Source organism: Clarias gariepinus, chromosome 24, assembly GCF_024256425.1.
Source record: "Clarias gariepinus isolate MV-2021 ecotype Netherlands chromosome 24, CGAR_prim_01v2, whole genome shotgun sequence".
In the NCBI taxonomy this organism is placed as follows: Eukaryota; Metazoa; Chordata; class Actinopteri; order Siluriformes; family Clariidae; genus Clarias; species Clarias gariepinus.
In genome coordinates, this window is record NC_071123.1 from 14562095 (window position 1) to 14583375 (window position 21281).

Below are 21281 nucleotides of genomic sequence, written 5' to 3' on the forward strand. Positions count from 1 at the left end.
AATAGCTGTGAGGGCATATCAAAATGTACGCATAAGAAAACGCTTGCTAGTGAGACTAATCAAGAAAAAGGAGTGTCAAATTGCTAGACAGCATAAATATTGGAGAAATCTAAAAAGATCATGTGGTTCAAAAAATTTAAGCACATGAAGCGATGCACTCATCATGCACAGTGGCCACTGTTGCTTCAGTTGGTCAGGTCTTGGCTCGGTAATGTTGCGTGTGGCAATAAAATGAAGTCAGCTGATGACCTAAATGCATTAAATAACTTGAATGACAATATTCATCACGTTCAAACTAGTGAATGAGGAACATAAGAAATCCTTCTCACTCATAAATTAACCACCACAATCCTTTACTTAATGAAGACTTTAAGGAGTTGCAAGAGTCTCCAGTTACTAAGGAAGGATCTTGGCCCAAAATTAATGCAACTTTGGACAGAAATAAATATCGGATTTAATTAAATCAAGTTGTGTTTTCTGGCTCAGGATGACATATGACATACATACCATGTTATATACAGTATGATGGTCTTTGTCATGTGTAAGTGTCAAGTTACAAGTTATATTCCTGAAATGTCCTTAATGTTAGCAAATTTCACCAGTGGACAGTAAAAGTGCTGGCAAGTACTTTTTTTAAACATTACAATATTGCATGCATTTCCTTCACGCACAACACAGACAGCCTGGAGAATCCACAGTGTATGTGCTGAGTGGTGATTTGAGGACTAACATATTGAGAATAGGATGGAGCATTTATACAGGCCACCGTTATTCATCAGCACATGGGCCAGAGAACAACAATGATTCCTTTCTTCCTTTCAGCAACCTCAGTCCTTTTCGTTCTGGTCCATCCCACAGTCTCCTCTCTCAGCTTACATCTCTCTGATGAAAGCCTAGCACAAATGGCCATGCTAAACGCATTTATACCAGAGAGATACTGAATTATCAAAGAAGAAAATGTTTAAGAAATCGGTTGTAACAGAATTTTTTTTTGGAATTTACTAACAATGCAACTCATACAAATATGTTTCCACAGCAAAAGTATATTTACACACGCCACATAATCATACCTGACATGTTCTAATAAAACAAGGCAAAGCCATATAAGAGATCTTTGTAATGATCTTTGTGAAAGTTTTAAAAAGGAGTCTCCAGTGGCAGCACCTATTAACTGGCATTAAGCTTTCTAGCATGAAAAAGACATTCCTCAGAAATATGCCATGCCCGAGACATATCCTGAGTCTGCAATAATGCATTATTACTGTTATTGTTAAGAGGTTGAAAACAGATGTCCTTACATAACACATGTACTGCAACACTGCTGTCTTATGAAGATAACATTAGTGACCTACAAGAGCATGTCAGAGATTAAAAGAAAGAAAGACACAGTGGAAAAAGTCAAAGCACATTTACCTTGAATAAATACTAAATAAACTAAATAACGGAAAAAAAACCCTAAGTAAACTAGACTGATTTGTCCATAATTTTATAATAGCTTTCACATGAATTCTAGTCATACTCTCTCTCTCTCTCTCTCTCTCTCTACCCCAACACACACACACACACACTTGTGCAATCCATTTAAATTCTCATGTTTATGAAAGTGCTGGTTATGCAACAAGGTGACCCATTTTAAAAGAAATCATATGCAAACACACACACATACACACACACAGAATAAAAAAATCCATTTCTAGCTTTGGGGTAGCACTGAGATCAAGCATTTTGCACATTTTTTAAAACAGTTAGAATTTGCCTGACACTATTTATACACGTCATTCATACACACTCCTTCATCTAGGGCTCGGTTCCATACACGGATACAATTCTAAGCTGTATATTTTCTTTTTTTTAAGTTTTATTTATGTATTTATGCAGTTTTGTTAATTCTTAAAGTTATTCTAATCAGCGGTTTTTGCAAAGCTGGGGTCAGTAGGGGTCCAAGCACTGACTGTGTAGCAACCTGTAGAACTGTTCACATGCTCCTTGTTTAATTTGGACACACCTGTTTTTGTTTTTTTAGGGTGTTTGTGCTACGGGCCAAAATTTGCAATCTCTCCAAAATCATTTAAATGCCAATTATAAAGTCAGTCATGTCCTTAAGTCATGACAATGTTAATGGTTATGACTGAATCAAAGTCACAGCCATATTAAAACAGCTGCCACAGTAAATTGTACTAATGTTTCAGGTTTGATTCAACCACATGCAACCATCTGCCAATGAGAAAACATAATGTGCGTCTCAATCTAAACACTGCTTTGGCATGTAGTTGACATCAAGGATCTAAAATGGATCATCAGGTTTTGCAAAAACTTGAAGTGCACACTATTATTAAAGCAAGAAAGGGACAAAGGAAACACTGAGAAATTATGAAATTCATGTCAACGTGTTAATAATATAATTTGTGGTGGAATTATTAATTAAATTGCAATTTTTTTGCATTTATGAGTCTAATCATAGCAATTTTTTGAGAATGCTATCCATGTTAAAAAGTAATCTGATTTCCGCAGGAATAACACACTCACACATGATTTGTAGGTAAGTTAAACATGACTCTCTAGCTTTGAGGTCTCAAACTCACACCCCTGACATCAAGCACAAAATCTAAGTGGTTTCTATTTTTTTACAAAAAGCTGTTGTTTGTTTTAAATAAGTTTTCCGACCCCATCACTGACTAGCTATTGATGAAAGGGTTTTCAGGAGCAACTAATTTACTTGTGTATATTTAAAGGATTTGATTTACAATGATGTCCACAATGTTCAGAGATATCAGAGTTAAAATATCACTAAGAGCTAAGATCGTTAGGTTAGCAGCTACCCTATCCATCATTAGCTCTTAAGAAATGTACAGACCAGAGATATGGCATCACATTAGCCCTATTTTCATTGTTATATACTTCAACAGATCTGGGTTGCTGATCAAAGGGTCAGGGTTTCAAGCCACAGCCAGGTTGCACTGCTATGCCACCCGACTGTATGACCTTATATAATACCCAGCCAAAGATGCAGGACATCCTTAGTACCAGTCCCATACCTAGACAGGTCATAGGTAATGGCATGAAGGGCATCTGGCATAAAACCTGTCCCAATAAATTATGTAAATGATTATGAGTAAATTATCTCAGGTCACAACCCCAAAAAAGGTACAGAGCCCTAGAAAAAAAAAAACACACGCAAATACTCTGGTACTATATATATATATGTATGTGTGTGTGTGTGTGTGTGTGTTTATATGTTAAATACTAACATCTTAAGTCAAAACACAATTGTTAAAACACAATTCTGTGCTCTCGCTTTTGGGTCTGTTGTGGGCAAATAAAAAGCCAACACTCGGGCAGAGCTGAGCCCCAGGGTCTTACCAACATACTTTTTTATGAAAAAGGGAGACGGATTTCTCCCGTAAACACACTAGAGACCCTTTAAATTGAAGCGCTACGATGTTCCACGTTCCCAGTCACTCAAGCTGCTCCCCTAAAACCCCTTTTAACAAAAGAGAAATCGCACTGATTTACTGCTACTACTGCCATATTTTCCCCAGAATCTCTTCCAAACATAACCTCATCTTCCCATTCTTATCGTGGATTACAGAGTGTGTGCATAAGTGCACAGGGCTGTAATCTCATTTATCCGCCTTGTGCTTTGTTTTGTGTGCATAAACCCCGGCGTACAATAATGAGCAGCAGATTACATTCAAGACGAACCGCCTACTAACTCATGCATGTACATGCTCATAGGTGTGTTTGATGATTGTAAACTTTTGAAAAAATTGAAAAGTATTGAACCTATTGAAAAGTAGGTTTTTCTTCACTTTTTATTACTACACTATTTATTAATTCATAATTTTTTTCTGGAGGAAACCACAGCACAGAATCCAGCACCTGCACAGGAACGACAACTGCCGCATCAACAAGGGTTGTGAACTTACTCTGATTCTCCGCATGGCAGCGACGATCTCCATGCGACTGTTGGGTCTCGGGACATCCAGACTACCAATATACTGTAACACAAACGCGAGGAGAAAAATTTGTCAGATTTTGAAAAATGTGAGTAATTGTTGTACATAATTTTCGCATATGAGATATTTATTTAGTATTTTGTGAAGAAATCTTGAGTTTCGTCTTAGAGCTTTATTGGTTTCTTGATTGCATGACAAACTATATCATTGTCTTATTAACTTCTAAAGAGAGAAAGGAAGTTGGAAAGGGAGGTAAACTTCTGCTGTTATCAAGAACAAGACCACTGTAGCCTTGTGAACGTTGTGAACTACGTAGAATAGAATAGAATAGAATAGAATAGAATAGAATAGAATAGAATAGTGTAGAATAGACTTTCAGTATTCAGTATTCGCGGAACAGTGATGCAGAAAGTAAAGTGATCCAATATGGCCAATATGCCAGTTTACTTATCCATGTGCCACCTTCTGCTCCTTCTTTTTATTATTCAATCATTTCCCTTCTGCTTTTCCTACGACAATCCTGGGTCTGCCCGGGATCTCTGCCCAGTGGTGAGACAGCTGGAGCATTTCTGTAAGGTGCCAAAACACTTTAGTGCAGAGGAGTGGAGTACACAGATTGTCAATCTCCTCACTCTATCAAGGAACCCTGTCTTTTGGTTGCTATGACTTTTAGAGGGGCTAGGGATGGGGCTAGATTCACTGGAAAACAGAAAGCTTAATCCGGAAACCGAGCACCACATCCTAATTTACATAATGATTATTTTGAGCCACTGATGAAAGCTGTTCTGATGCCTGAAGAAAACATCTCATGCTGTGGCTCCTGTCAACCTCCAGACCGGCCAGAAAGGACACTTGGGCATGCTTCTGACCCTCTTGTGCTCCTCAATCTCCTGCTTCTCTGTCTGGCTCTATTAGCACTTATGTTTCACCTACCTGCTTCAGGCGATATAACTGTCCTACTCACACTATGCTCTTACCCAACATCCTGTACTGTCGAAAAGCATTTTTTAGTCCTCTCACTATACAACCGTGTAACAATTTATAATTCCACTTAAAAGTTTCTTTCATGGTTTATCTCCAGACTACTGCTTTGTGGTACCTCCTGTTGTTAAAAGTGCAATATAAATAACAATTAATGTAAATTAATGGAAAATTAATTATGCATTCCCAGAAAAATGGATTAGCAGTGATCCTAGCCCTTGGAGTCTTATGATTATATCTAACAGTTCTGTGATTTTAAGATACTAAACCTCAATAAGGCAAAGGCAGATAGGAGTTTTCTATGATTTCTAAACACTAAACCTAAACACCAGTAACATATTTTTCTGTTTTTTTAACAAGTTAACAAAAGTCACTTTATTTCCAAATGCACTTTTTCAGTATCTATGAGCCACGACCTCTTTAAAAAACAGCAGAGCTGAGCAACCAGCCGAGGGGGAGCTCTTCTTATATGAGGTCACAATATGGAAATAATTTGGCCTGTTTCAGTCAAATAGTCGGATGTACTTCCCAGAGCTTTCAACATATAAAGCAGATTTTAGATTTTAGTCATATCCAGAAATCCTGTCCTGGATTCCTCTCATTGCCCAACCCCCATCCCCCAAACCTTATTAAATCACCCACAGCTAAATTAAAACGATCACAGATCAAATAAACCTTTCTCACAAAGGTGAACGTTTAAAGGACAACAAATCTGAAGACGCCTTTGACTTAATCCTCCATCACAACATTTTAACTGAACAAGGCCCTTGCCAAAGATATCAAGCTTAAAATGTTCCTGAGGTATTGAGCAAAGTAAAGTTTAGGGGAAAAACATCATGAATCGATTAACTGGGAAGACACATAATCATCCTGAGTTAAACTGCACACACACTGACACTTTTAGGGCAGCCAATGCACGTACTGGCATGTTGGGAAGAAACAGGAAAACCCGAAGGAAACCAGGTACACAAATATGTGTAACTTCACAAAGACAGACTGTGGCAATAATCAGGTTATTACTCATGCTCTCTCAGAAAAGTGTCCTAGATGTATTAAATTATTCTTGTTTAATCTTTATCTATATAAATAAAAGTTTACATTTGGTCATAACTCACTCTTTCAATTATATCTTTACTTTTCATATGTTAGAGGACCCGAAACCACTATTAGAAAATTTTCTGTCTGTTTGTCTTCCACTCTATCTGTCTTTCTTAACGCATGCATGTCTATTGATGAAAATTTTTTTGACAATTTGACAGGACTTAAATATTTGTTAAACCTTTACCATAACTAAAATCAGAATGTTGAAAAGCAAAATTATGAGCAGATATGTGCCAGAGTGGATCACAGCATCTAGCTTTTTTTTTTACTCAAATTTAGCACTTTTGCCCTTGAGGTGGGCGTGGCTATATGTGTCACTCAACAGAGACAATCAATGCGAAAGTTTACCTGGTATAGACAGAGTATGCGGAGGACACAGAAATTGCAAAATACTCAAGAAACAGAAACTTAAGCGTGACGCATAGCTTATTTAAAACAAAAATTAAAAAGAAAGGATACTATGAAAACTGAACCTCCAAAGATGAACGGACAGATCAAATTATGTTTATTCTTCTTCATATGCTCGGAAAATGTGGCGCTAATATAAATATACCATGTGATTAAACACTGGGCATTAGAGCAAACATATCCACAACAGTCTGCGGTGAGGGCGTGTAAAATACCCAAACTGAGAGCCCAATGTTAGGTGCTAAAACGCCACTATGGCACACAGAGTAACAGTCAGACCCCCCGAGGTGGCTCGGAGCTCACTGCAGTTGTTCCAGTGAACATTCAGCGGGTGCAACACCTGGTGCTTGAAATCGATGGATGACTTGTCACCAACTTGCATAAGAGACGCACCTGGTATAAGTGCATTAGTGTAGCAGGAAATTATATAGACTTTATATAAGTGTATTTTTTATTTTCACAACCGTGTTGTCATTCTGCACAACCATAAGTCCCAGGTGGACTTGGGTGCAAATACATCCATTAATAATAGATTTTGTTTAAATAGCATTTATAAATCAGATGCTTTGAAAGCGTATAAAAGAAAAACTTTCCTGAGATACACTTATGTATCTCATGTTCATTTATCATGTTATTGATAAATATCATCATCCTGCCTGTGCGGCTATATCAATTTATAAATCAATACACTAAAACATATATTACATTATTTAAAAAAAAACATGCTGATGAATGCTTTGTGTGAGATGACTTTTGTGAAGAGATGACTCTCTTTACGACAAAAAACACTCAGCTACACTGTCTGAGAGTCCTTTTATATTGCTTGCATAAAAAACAGGCCTATTCAGACCTGCAGAGCTTCTGTGTGAATCTTTCCTGTTGTTTTTAGAGGTCATGAAAAGGGAGAATAAGAAGTGTGATACGAATTAGAAACGGTGCATGAGCGCAGAAAAATAAGGGAATGTAGTAATTCAAGTAATGGATTTGAAATCTTTGTGTTTTGAATCTTACTTTGGCAATGAATTATCTTTATTTTCTATTTAAAAAAAAAAAGAAAAAAACAAAGTTTGACCATTTTTTCAGGTCTGGATTTTAATAGGTTTTCTAGACCCTCCATACTTTTCCAGGTTTAGTCCAAAAAAAAAAAAAAAAAAGTACAGAAAGAAACAGAATCTAATTCCAGTAAAGTGTAGGAAGGAAAGAAGGGGGCCAGTCTACACCTGTTATTTACAAGTTCAGCTTGATGCCTGATTGAACCCTTGGGGGTGAAGGACCATATTCAAGGGTCTAACAGTGGCAGCCCGGCGGCATCAAGTCTCGAACCGGGGACCTCCTGATTAGCAGTCGAACACCTTAAACACTAAACCAACACTCCACACTGTACTTCTGTAATTAGTCGCTTTAAAGTGAATATAAATGAACAGTGTGGGTTTTTTTTTTTGACTGATACCGGCAGCAGGCAGCATAGACTGGCCCTGCCTTAATGTTAAAGCCTTCTGATCTGAAATAAATTCATTGCAAAGTAAATCTGATGTTGGAGTGGTGGTGGCTCAGTGTCTGTTTCGTCTGTGAGCTACTGATCAGAAGGTTGGCAGTTCGAGCCCCAGCTCCTTAACCCTGCCAAATTGCTTTATCCAGTATGAGAACAATCACCCTGTAGGAAAAACCAGAGTACCTGAAGGAAACCCACCAGAAGCAGGAATCGAACCCCTGACCCTGGGGTTGCATGGTGACAGTGCTAACCACTATGCCACCATGCTGCCATAGAGAATGTACAAAATACAGAATTTCTATGTAGAATGTATAAAGACTGGAGTTAACCTATCAATAAGGCACAGCCACGACTAAACAGCTTGTTAAACTCAAGTTACTTCTGAAATAATTGTCTCCTGTGTTTCCTTAACAGAGGGTAAATCTCCGACGCTGAGGGCAACAATGAAACCTAAAAACAAAGTTAAACTCCACACAAGTATCGCACTTCACAGCAGTTACTTCACCTTGGCTTGGAAATGAATGCCGTGCTGAAATGCCTCGTCGTTGTGAAGCGGCACGCGCGAATCCGCCGCGTCGTCCACCAGGTTGTACCTGTTCCTGCCGGGCATTTTACCCTCCAATTTATAAAAATTTTATAAACACCCCCCCAAGCACACATATACAATCCGCACCGTAGAGAATTAGACTAACAGTTCCGCGCGGGTTCAAAAACAGCGTTGAGGAGAAAGAGAAAGAGGCGCGCGCGCAGGACGCATTGTGGAGTCTGTCAGCGCAGAAACAGGGCAGGAGGGCAAACACAGAGGGGAGGGGGGTAGTCCAAACCAAAACAATGATTTCTTCTCCTCCCCGCCTCCAGACTGTCCCGCCTCTAAGCGTTCACCGAGAGTTTCCAGCTCTGTAACGCGTCCCGCGAAAGTCTGACTCGAAACACGCGCACATTTCCAGCTGCAACGGCTGTAACGGTCACCGCACTTCAAAGGCGAATAATTCCCACGAGCTTCTGTCCTCCTGGGGCAGGTTGGCACGCGCGCGGGCCAGTGGGAGGAGCTTGTTTGGAAATCACGCTCTAATCTCATCGTATTGGAGCAAAGTTCTGTCACGTGACCGCGTGCCCTAAAGGCAGCTGTTTTCTTTATGCACACAGAGAAATTCAAAAGAAAAAAAGTTCCTGTTGTTCTGTCAGATCAAAGGTTCTGTTCACACTGCAGGCAACGGTGATCTGTCAGATCTGGTGTTTTGTTGTTATTTTTTAACATGACAGTCATGGGCAAAAGTTTTAAGAATGACACAAATATTATTATTATATTATTTTGAATTGGGAATATAATATTATTTTGAATTGGGAAACCAGACACGGTTTCCCAATTCAAAAGTAGACTCAAGACGCATCTCTTTAATCTGGCATACGCGTAACTCATCCCATAACCTCATACTCCAGTACACCTATCCTGAATGGCAACTACGCTAATTCTCTCCATCTTTTCTGTATTTCTCTACCCATCCCGAGGCATCTGGAGATTGTGCCAGCTTTAGTAGACAAAGGCCAACCCTGCGAGGTTTCTAAGGCATCTTGAGAAGGACCTGCTCCAGCTAGATTCTGCTTTATGATGGCTGGAGCTACCATCCTGCTCCTGTGCTTCCAGTGATCCAGATCCCATCTGCCCTCTGCACCTACTGCTGAACTGAATCTACACAACTTCTGTTATATTGAACTTTCACCTGCACAACACACATGATGTTATTTCTATCTGTTATCACCCAGATGAGGATGGGTTCCCTGTTGAGTCTGGTTCCTCTTAAGGTTTCTTCCTATTGCCATCTCAGGGAGTTTTTCCTTGCCACTGTCGCCGTCACCCTTGGCTTGCTCATCAGAGACATTTCATTCATCATTCATTCATTTCATTATTATCTAGACACATTTTTCTCACACTTCCAAATATTTTCTTTTCTTTTCTAGAAAAAAAAATAAAATTCTTAAATTTTTTTTTGTGAAGCTGCTTTGAGACAATGACCATTGTTAAAAGCGCTATATAAATAAAATTGAATTGAATTGAATTAATTTTCACAAAGTCTGCTGCTTCAGTGTTTTTAAATCTTTTTGTCAGATGTTACTATGGTATGCTGGACTATAATTAATAAACTGTGAAATGGTTTTATTTACAAACACATAACATTTATGCAAAAAGTCAATATTTCCAGTGTTGATGCTTCTTTTTTAAGACCTCTGAGATTTGCCCTGGCATGCTGTCAAACAACTTTCAAGTCACATCCTGACTGATGGCATCCCTTTCTTGCATATTCAATTCTTTTAATTTGTCACAATTTATGGGTTTTTGTTTGTCCATCTATCACTTAAGGAATTACCTGAGCCACTTAGTTATCACTTTTGCCTTATGGCAAGGTGCTCCATCATGTTGGAAAAGGCATTGTTTATCACCAAACTGTTCTTTGATGGTTGAGAGAAGTTGCTCTTGGATGTTTTTGTACCACTCTTTATTCATGGTTGTGTGCTTAGGCAAAATTGTGAATAAGCCCATTCCCTTGGCTGAAAAGCAACCCGACACATAAATGGTCTCAGGGTGCTTTACTGTTGGCATAACACAGTACTGATTGTGTCATAGTACTGTGTAAAGAGTGTTCATACAGTAATTTTTTTTCCAATTCCCAATAAAATGAAGTCAGCTGATGACCTGAATGTACTAAATGACCAGGCTATCATATAAAACATTATTTGTTGTAAGTCATGGTTGATGGTATCGGTAGAATAGTGTAAAATTGTCTGCTGTGTTACTAATGTACTGGTGTTGCTAATGATTACATTACCTAGTGTTTAATGTTGTTTGTGAATGCTTGAACATCACACCCACATGTAGGGCTTCTCCAAACTGCTTTAACCAAGTTTGAATCACATAATTGTCTAGAATATTTTTGTATGTTTTAGCAATACCATTTCCTGTCACTGGAACTTGACAGGAGGCTCAAAAATGTTTAAGCATGACAATGCCACTGTGCACAAATCAAGCTGAATGAAAACATGACTTGTCAAGGCTGAGTGTCCTGTGCAGAACTGACACTGCATCCAAGACTCTCTTGCCTGATTTAAGTACAAAATCTGCAAGATATGATCATCAATATAGCATGGTGTTGCAGCACATAGCATTGCTAACTTACAGATCCTGGGTCCTGGTTTTGACCTCAAGTTACTGTCTATGTCAAACTGGCATGACTGCCACTGAAATGATTTAGATGCCAAACTGAACCTTTTTTTTTTTTTTTTTAAATAAGATATAGCATCTAATGAATGACCAGTTTGAAACATTTAAGTGTTCTGGTATTAAACCATTTGCAAGTCAAAGATCTTTTAGTCTTTAGAATTAAATTAAAGTAGCAATTTCATAAGCATGACAAGGACAAAGATACACTATGCAAAGACAGATACACTATAGGAGATAATGGAAGGGGATGGGAATGGATGTAATGAAGGTCAATATAAAGCATGTGTGGCAGTGTGGATTGAAAGTATGAAGTCTTGAATAAGGGAATGCATTTAAAAATATATATATTTTTGCTACCCTTAAAAAATTGCATCAGAGCGCCCTCTTGTGGTTGTCTGAAACAAACGGAAAGGGCTGTGTATCTTTATCACAAGTCCAGGAAGGAATGAAATGAATGACCTCTTTTTAACATAAATACGTGCACACACACACACACACACACACAGAGGTCATAACTGTTGGACAATTGTAAAAATAATTTCTAATAAATGTAGCTGTTTAACTATACAGTATATTATAGTATGTTGCTAGAGGTACACGGCACTATGCCATTTTTATTTAAGTAATTATATTAAGAAATGGCAACAAAAGCATGCACAGCAAAGGTCTTTATGTTTGTATAAATACTTATGCGTCATAACTTTTACATTCACTCATTAATCATCTTCACCACTTTATTCTTTATACAGGGTTGCAGGGAGTCTGGAGCCTATCTCAGGTGACGTAGGGCATGAGGCAGGGTACACTCTATATGGGGTGCAATCCATTGCAGGGCACACACTTAAGCTTATTCACACACTACAGCCAATTTGGAAACACCAATCAGCCTAATATGCATGTCTTTGGACTGTGAAAGGAAACCGGAGTACCCAGAGGAAACCCACCAAGCAGAGGGAGAACACATGCAAATTAGTTCTAATTCCCAAATTGCCCATAGTGTGTGAATGAGCATGTGAGTGTGTGTGTGCCCTGTGACGGATTGCCATCTCCTCCAGGGTGTACGCCAATACAGCCTAATACAGGTATGCCCTAATACAGGCCACCCATGACCCTGTATACAGGATAAATTGGTGGAGATGATGACTGAGTGAGTGAGTACATACTATAAATAATTTTGCAGTTGTTTAACTTTACATAAAGGTTGCAGTGTATAAAATCATGCAGTTATAAGCCAGCAAACATCAGAACCAGAGAAAAAAGCAACGAAAGTGATTTTGACTGTGTCACGATTGTTGGTCCGAGACAGCTCGGTTTGATCATTTCTATAACTGCTGATCTACTGGGATTTTCACACACACACAACGGTTCCTCAAAATTGTGCAATAAAAAAAAACTGCGCAGCAGTTCTGAGAAATGAGAGAGGTCAACAGAGAAAGGAAGAATGGCTTGAGCTGACTCAGGTCACTGCTTCGCACAATTGTGGATAGCAACAATAGAGTTTCTTCAGGAGTCCGCCAAGGCACTGTCTAAATCCAATTGGTCATCCTTGTGATGTGCTGAGACAGGAGATCTCAGAAAATCTAAAAGGAATGTTTTTAACATCTTGAGGAACCTATGTGACAAAGAATTGCTGCAGAAGTCCAGTACTGGTACAGCATCCTAATAATAATAATAATAAGAAAAATTATGGGCTCAGTGAATAAAAATTTTAAAAAAACAAGCAATGAGTTATACAGTATTTTCTTTAGCGTAACTTGTTCTATAAAATACCTAAACGTCAATAGAGTGGCCTGCTTAGCTTCCGAGATCAGACGAGATCGGGCGATGCGATGCGATGTGTTAAAACTAACACAATATTTTCACAGTTCTCAAAATCAATCAATCAATCTTTATACATCCATGGACACTATGGACAACTCCACGCACATCACATCTACACTACATGTTCACGTTTACATTTTGGACCATTACACAAAGTCACTTTAATAACCATTGCACAAAGTCACTTTTTCTATGCATACTTGCACAAAATTATAGTTCTATGTATACAATATATTTCTATTTTCAGGTTCTATTTTTTCTAGTTAAATTTTTATTTAAATTTTTTATCATATTTCTTATATTGATATTTATTACTTATAAGTTTTAATTCTCTTTTTAAGGTCACTGGTGGTCGTGTAAGCATTTCACTACATTTCGTACTGTGTATGACTGTGTATGTGACAAATAAAATTTGAATTTGAATTTGAATTTGATTTGCTCAGATGGAAGAAAAAAAACCTATATGAGGAATAAATCTGAAAAGCTTACAGCACCTGGTATTCCCTGGTAGTCTCTCATCCAAGTACTAACCAGGCCCAAGCCTGCTCAGCTTCCGAGATCAGACAAGATCAGGCACTCTTTTTTTTTTGTTAAACTTTTTTATTCAGTACAAAACATTTAACACACATTCTGACCTTTTTAAGATTTTAGTAGGCCCGGATTGGCTAATGGGGAGGACCGGGAGAATTCCCAGTGGGCTGGGGCCGTTTTTTGGCCGCGAGGGCTGGTGTCCCCAGCTACCTGCACTCACAGCAGTCACTCTTTTTATTCATTATTTTACCGCAGCTAAATAAGGGATTTACACTGTGTCACTGTGTCCCAGCTCCATATAAGTTCAGCCACGTAAACACAGCGCACATACCAGTAAGTGCTGCAGGTTTGGTGTCTGTGAGCTTTTCCTAATCAGAGTTAGACAGGGGGGCACAGCTGTTTATTAGTTATGTTCTATAGTTTTCTAGGTGGGGGTAAGGTGGTGTTGTTGGTTGTTACCATGGTTCCAGCTCTGGTTGCGTGACCCTTGTTGTGTCATGTCCCTATTCTCCTATGCTAGTTAGCACTGTGGCCTCGTTCCCACCTCATTTCTGTGTTCATGGAGTTTGTATGTTATTCTCGTGCTTAGTGGATTTTCTTATGTTACTCCGGTTTCCTCCCAAGGTTCAAAGACGTTAGATTAATTGGCATAGTAAACTAGTTACATATTTTAATCATTATGGTAGTTAAAGTTAATTTAAAATAATGCTGAGAAACATTATTTTACTGTTACACTGTACACAGAATAAGCATGTTGGAAACGGTTTGTGTGTAATTATATATATTTTTGTTCCCCCAGATTTGCTGTGATGGCTGTGACCGATGGTTTCACATCAGCTGTGTTCAATGTCCTGCAGTTGAAAAAGAATACTTCTGCCCAGCCTGCATGTGTAAGGGGCTGCCCCTAGAGGGCACTGTGGTCGTGATTCATTTTGGTTTGTAGTTTTGTTGGAAGACCCAGTTTCCCAGAAGGCACCTCGGTCAGGTGAGGAAGGAGCTCACCTGCGCCGAGGCAGCCAATTAGAGACGTTATAAAAAGCTGTTAGTTCTGGGAAACTGGATCGAGCATCAATATTGTCTAGTGGGCATTCGTTTTGTTTTGTTTGAATTCAGTTTTGTGTTGAGCTGGATCTGAGGGCCTGTTTTCTGTGTTGAATGTGGTTAAGTGTATCTTTTGTGTTTATGTGAGTATTGTGTATGTGATTGTTGTCCTCGTGTTTCTAGTTACTCCTGTTTATTTCTTCCTCATGTCTCTAGTGTCCCTCCCTAGTCTCTAGTGTCCCTCCCTAGTCCCTAGTGTCCCTCCCTAGTCCCTAGTGTCCCTCCCTAGTGTCTCTACATAATCTCTGGTGTCTTTCCCGTTTCTCTGGTGTCTCTCCCTGTCTTTAAGCAAAGCTCTAAGCCTGTGTATGCTCAACCAGCGGGTGCGTGTGATTCGCTTACAGGTGTGGGTGTTTCACTCATAAGAGCGTGTGTGTCGCTTGTAGAAGCATGGGAGGTTTACTTACACCCTAAAGAGCTTTGGTTATATGTTTGAGGTATTGGAGCCTGTTTGTCAGAGCCTGGGTTACAACACAGAGCTCTTGTTATATGTTTAAGGTATTAGAGCCTGTATGTCAGAGAGCCTGTGTCTCAACACAGAGCTTGGGGTAAGTGTTAAAGGTTTCCTGAACCCCTGAGTGTGTTTTGTTTCCTGGCTGCTCCAGTTACACTCTACTTAGATATTGCACAGAGGGGACTTCATTTCTGTTCTCTTTATCCGAGCTTAATTTCATCTGAAGAAATAATACTAAGTTTTGGAAAGTCTGAGTTCATCTTTCCAGCCCGTGTTGGTTAGGGGCAAGGGAACATCATGGCAGGATTGGTGTAATGTTTATTATTTTTTTTAGCCGTGCTGCATAAGAGAAGGGTAGTGACAAATTCGAGAAGGGTAGTGACAAATAACGTGATGTTTGATTGGATGTTATATCTTTTTCAAGTTTGATAGCGTCGATTTTAGAGTGCATTATACGTGCGATGCGAAAAGGAAGTAAATAAACACGTAGCAATGCAAAGAGGACAGAGCTGCGAAATATTTAAGCAATATAAATTCAACAAAGTGTGATCATAATGGTTGTTGCTGCTGTTAAGGTAATTGGTTCCATCGTGTTACTGAACGCAACTGTGTTCACAAAACCGAGCGCAGGGAAAGAAAAACACTCGCTAACGCGTTTGAATGAAAAGGGGCGGCGGCTTCTTTGAAGATAGCGATTGCGTAATGGGGCAATGCGTGGCAGGGGGCGTTTTAGGGCATAACACCTGTATTGAAGATGTCATGTGACTGGCGGATGGATTCCATTCTGGCTTGATTGCTTTTCCTGCATTGGATTTTACTCCTTGATTTTTCAAGCTTAAATTTTTCTACCTTCAGAATATTGAATTAAATGTGGATTTACAGATTGACATGGACATTCAGAGCACATAAATTCCAAGATAATACTTTTTCAAGTCATATATTTCAGTTTAATAAATTTAGTAGTTTTTAAATTTCAAAATCAACAATTCAACAGTGAATGTGTTTTTCAAAGGCTGATTTAATTGAAATATTTTGACACTAATTTCTTCCAATAAAAAATGTAAACTTCCAGAACGATGAGGAAACAAGCTTGAAAACTGTTTCTGAATCTTCTGCCTCTTAATCAGTGTCTCACAGTTCGCAGGTACCGTAGTTGGTCTGAAATGGACGCACTGAGCTCCATCCAGGTTCACTCTCCTCCACGGAGAGTCTCACATCATCATCATTATCATCAGCAGCAGCAGCTATGAACAGAGATGCCAGAATTTCTATTATTTAACAAACCCCCAAAACTCACACAAGAACGTCTGATATAACACTGTAAGTCTATTACACTGTTATACATCATACAAGTTATAAACACTGTTTATAACACATCTATTTCCGTATTTTTTTTATTATTTATAATAGACATTAAATTTTATGTGACTAACCTCGAACCATGAACACGTCTCTGAGCTTGTGCCAGGCCCACGATGCAAATCTGCGAATGGCGACCCACCAAGTCGTGCAGCAAGAAGCTAAAACAAACAATACAGACCACGCTAGTCTCGTTTTCAAAACACTCAGCACGTGCAGAGTAAAGCTATTGCTCCAGTGCAAAGTGACTCATCAGTCCTCAGAATTACAGAGAATCCAACAGATAAATGGAGAAATAAAGTAAAAATGTTTTTTTTTTGTTTTTTTTTTTTAAAAAGCACCATTTTACAGAGAGGCTAACGGCTAAAACAGCTAGTGATTGCTAACGGTGCAGTAAAACGTTCAACTCTACATTCAATCAGAAGAATCACTGAGCGAAGTTACTTGGATTTTTTTTAATTACAGATTTTAATAAATCAGGGAATAATATAATATTGTAATGAGCATACTGTTAATAAGGTCTGCACGATTAGCTAGCTGCGTCAGAGAATTCCACTAGCACGTATTGCTTACGCTCAGTGATTAAACAACTCAGACCTAAAGTGCACCTAGATGTGTTTACCTTCTTCACGTTGTAGAATGTTGCCCATAGTAGTTGTTTTTTTTTCCGAAAAAAATTAATTGTGGACAAAAAAATTACACAAAGCTCAGCAAGGGTACTGGCGGTCAGAAGGGTGCTGGCGGGCAGAAGCTTGCTGAGCGATCGTGACCAGGTGACTTGTCTTTTTTTTTTTGTTGTTGAATGCTTAATTTTTAGATCATTAAAAGTTTGCTAGTTAACCAAAGGTAAATTAAAAGGTGCATTAACCAAGCAATTAGTTTAAAAAAATAAATAAATTTAACTCACCTGTGAGCGCTCATCGCTTCTTTTTTGTATAAACAAAATCCTTGTGTTCAACATGTATGTTCCAAGTCGTTTAATACAGAATTCACAACACAAACTGACAAAAACATGATCGAAGCATAACAAGAAGATATAGGCATGTTTTTTGCTGAATTTAGATAAAATCCTCTAAATTCCATAAAAATAATAAATAAATAAATAAAAATTGGTGAAATCAAAAAGTGCACCGAAAAATGTTCTCCGAATTCTCAGATGTTCTTTCAAAGCAGGTTGAAACAGAAATAAAGGACTGAAAAGTCGACATCTACACTTGCTTCTAACTCACTGTTTAAACACTCATCATGAGGAAGTTCCAGCAAAAAATTCCGAAAGAGAAGTGGGCGAGTCCTCTTCTACTTCTCATTTTGGATACATTTATTATATCGTTTGTGCCTCTTATTTTTACTTGGACATGTGCACAGTGTGTAATCTGTATGTGATTAGTGTCACATGACTTCAGAAATGTTTTAATCACACACTGATTATTTGCCTCATGACTTTGACATCATGGTATCTATCAACACTGGACCTAAAACATGCTGATAGTTTTTTCCTTGCTTTCATTTTGGAGCACAATAACAGAAAAGATAGAAGATTTACATTTATGGAAAATCTGCATCTTTAGGTTCTCCTACTACAGGTCGGTGGGTAGACATCATTAATATATTGTCGCTAAACAATGCAGAAAAACTAGTTCATGCTTTTATCACCTCTAGGCTGGACTATTGTAATGCCGTACTGTCTGGTTGTTTAACTAGGTGCATAAACAAGCTTCAGCTAGTCCAGAATGCAGCAGCGAGAGTCCTAACTCGAACGAGAAGATACGAGCACATCACCCCTATCTTATCCATGCTGCATTGGCTCCCTGTCAAATTTCACATAGATCACCAATCACATAGAAGTGATTGGTCGCTTTACATCTCAGTTCCCCCCTTATGTATGTGTTTCCTTCTGGCTCTCCCTTTTAGTTATGCTGTTATAGTTAGTCCTGCTTGCACTCTAAACTAAATATACGTTCGCATTATGTAACTGTGACCATACCCAACTGTTACAGTATCTCTAACTGTTATAGCGAACTGAACTCCATATGGACTTGCCCACATCTCCTGTTATACTGAACTTCCAGCCTCCTAACACCCAGTATGAGTTCAGATCAATTCCTGCTTTCTGTTTCACCCAGATGAGGATGGGTTCCCTGTTGAGTCCGGTTCCTCTCAAGGTTTCTTCCTATTGCCATCTCAGGGAATTTTTCCCTTAGCCCTTGGCTTGTTCATCATGGGCATTCTGATCATTCTGATTCATACACGGTTTAAATTTCATACACATGTCCTACACATAATCCATAATTGTCTTTTGATTCTGTAAAGCTGCTTTGAGACAATGAGAATTGTTAAAAGCGCTCTACAAATAAAATGAAAATAAATTAAATATACTGGGTCGCACATTCCTAGTGGCTAAAATATGTCACTACATTGAATCCACATTAGGTTCAATTAAGATATTTCTTTACATAGGCTACTTTACATGGCTCTAATATCTGCTCAGCGTTTCTGCTACAATTGTGTCAGAGAGAGATGTGAGTGTGTGAGTTATAACATTTGTGATGTGCGTATTGTGGAAAATTGTATTGAATTTTAATTGTATATCAGTAAATTAGCACGCCAAGCAAGCCAATGTTTAATGTCTATTACCCAGAAGGCCTCTGTGCTTTCAGCTGGCCCTCTGTTCTTCTGTTGCATCAGGGAAAAACAGGCCGTGCAGACACTCAGTATAGCGAATTAAAAGATTACATAGGTAAGAAGCAGAGACAAACTCTTCAAACAACTTTAATAGTAATAACATAACCTATTATATTATCTAAACTAAAAATATACTAATAATACTTACTACTTTTATCTTATTTTGTATTATTATATTATATACCCCTTATCTAACCTTACTCAAGTAGAAAACTCTATAAGAGCATAACCAAAGAATGAGCCATACACACAGTGAGCAAGAAATAAAATACTTTAATGCAGGCAGATCATAATGGAAAAGTGCAGAAAGTACTGAGCCAAAATGGCATTAAAAGAGACGCTTATGATAAAAATAACTTTTAGTTCCGTTTTTTTTCTGGGCACAGATTACAGATGGCCAGACTTCCTTATTTTTTAAAGCTAAGAAACAAAGGGATCTGGTGCAAGTTTTATATAGCTTTCGTCACGTCGTGTTTAAAGAAACATTGGCAGTGTTTTGAATTAAAAAGCTTAGTTCTGGTGACAGTATCGCCGTGTTTTATAGATCCATTATGCATTTTTTTTTTTTTACTAAATCCGTTCCGCGTTTCGAGTCGCGCTTTAAAAAACTGGTATTTATATTTATATTTAACATTTATAAATATGTCATTTATATATATATATATATATTTTATATATATATATATATATATATATATATATATATATATTTATATTTCTGCGCAATATGCTTCATTATTACTATATATTTTCAATAGGGCTCAGTCAGTTCTGGTAAGTTAACCTTAAGCTAATTAGGAGCAGTGCAAAACAACGATGTCTGCAAACCACTGTTCATTTTTATGTATCGAACTTTTTCTTGTACTGGAGCTTCTCAGCAGCAGAAGCCTCGAGTACAGTTTGCTGCTAACAGTGAAGAGCCAGGCCTTGTAACGTTACCAAGCACCAGTCATGAGCCCAACACACTAGAATGGGCAGGTAGGATTGTCATAATTCGAATTAGAATAATTAATATTAATGAGTATTCCACCTGCTCAATGAAAAATGCCCTAAGATAATTAATGACATCAGATGATTCACTACATTAATAAATCTGACTTAGCTTGATCAGAAAGCTAAAAAGGGGAAATTTGTGGTGAGAAATATGACCATTTTTAAAATTCCATTTAGTGTCAGACGCAGAGCCAGGGCCCAGTTGTATCATGCAAGAGACTGATGCTCTCAATGTGGAAAACACAGGTAAGCTGTTGTACCACAGTCTGTGATTAAGCAAACATGATGACATTAGTTAAAATATAACAACATTCTATACTCAAGTGTTACTAGTGACTTATTATGTTTTTATTAAAAGATAGTAAATATACAAAGCCTGCGATTAAAAGGGAATAAAAGTCATAAAAGCCTGCATGTTTTGCCATTTGAAATATTTAATTTGCTTTGTTTTAATTTAAATTTAAAGATGTTTTCCACATATGTTAAAGCTTACAGAATGCTTTTTATTGTGATTAAATACAGGTGATCTCGAGTTTAGGGATACAAAAGGAAGTGTGAAAGGTAGAGTCTACTCAGGGACAGATAACAGAGGCAGCAACTCAGCAGCAGAACCCAGAACCACAAGCTAGGAACAAGGCAGATGAAGATGATTCTGTTGATAGTTTTGATTACTTTGCTCGACCTCAGTCACAGGATATAGATACATTTTTTTCTTGTCATCCTCAACAAACCCCAAATTTTACTATACCAAAGGTGTTAATAGCAAAGATGGAACAAACCGCAAGTGGCTGACTTAAAAAAACAATCTCTGTACTGTTCTGTTTGTTAGGCATTTGCTCCTTTGGTAAGGATAGTGGAACACGAAAAAAGTAAGACTTACAGAGATAGTGCAGATGCTTACTTTATGCAAACACAAAAGACAGATGTGAAAAGCCTGTTGACTAGCAACCAAATGCCACTGCTTGCTGAGCAAGTGAAAAAGAAATGGCAGCGCATAGTGGACGTTATTAAAGTCATAGGCAAATGTGGCCTAAGCTATAGGGGAGATAAAGAAGAGGCAGGTTATAGCTTAGAAAAGATTGCTGTTAATCATGGCAACATCCTGGAGTTGCTTCTACTCTTGAGTAGATATGACATTTGCCTCTTAACAGTTGCATTGAAAACAGAAAAAAGCAACATGAAACT

At 38.1% G+C, this 21281-nt stretch overlaps 1 protein-coding gene and 1 long non-coding RNA gene across 2 annotated transcripts in view; both read right to left on the reverse strand.

Annotated features, from left to right (window-relative positions):
• si:dkey-34e4.1 (carboxyl-terminal PDZ ligand of neuronal nitric oxide synthase protein) overlaps positions 1-8917 on the reverse strand; it is a 62097-nt gene extending 53180 nt beyond the window's left edge. Inside the window, exons 1-2 of the mRNA XM_053484760.1 lie at positions 8444-8917; positions 3927-3998 (exon numbers count right to left, since the gene is read on the reverse strand). Coding sequence (XP_053340735.1) covers positions 3927-3998; positions 8444-8548 — 177 coding nt within the window. The 5' untranslated portion in view covers positions 8549-8917. The remainder of the gene's footprint in view (positions 1-3926; positions 3999-8443) is intronic.
• Positions 8918-16060: 7143 nt separating this feature from the next.
• On the reverse strand, positions 16061-17647 carry LOC128512379 (uncharacterized). Its single transcript, XR_008356295.1, has 3 exons — positions 17329-17647; positions 16496-16582; positions 16061-16306 (listed from the first exon to the last, which is right to left on the reverse strand). It is a non-coding gene; the product is annotated as an uncharacterized LOC128512379 (long non-coding RNA).
• Between the last annotated feature and the right edge of the window lie 3634 nt (positions 17648-21281).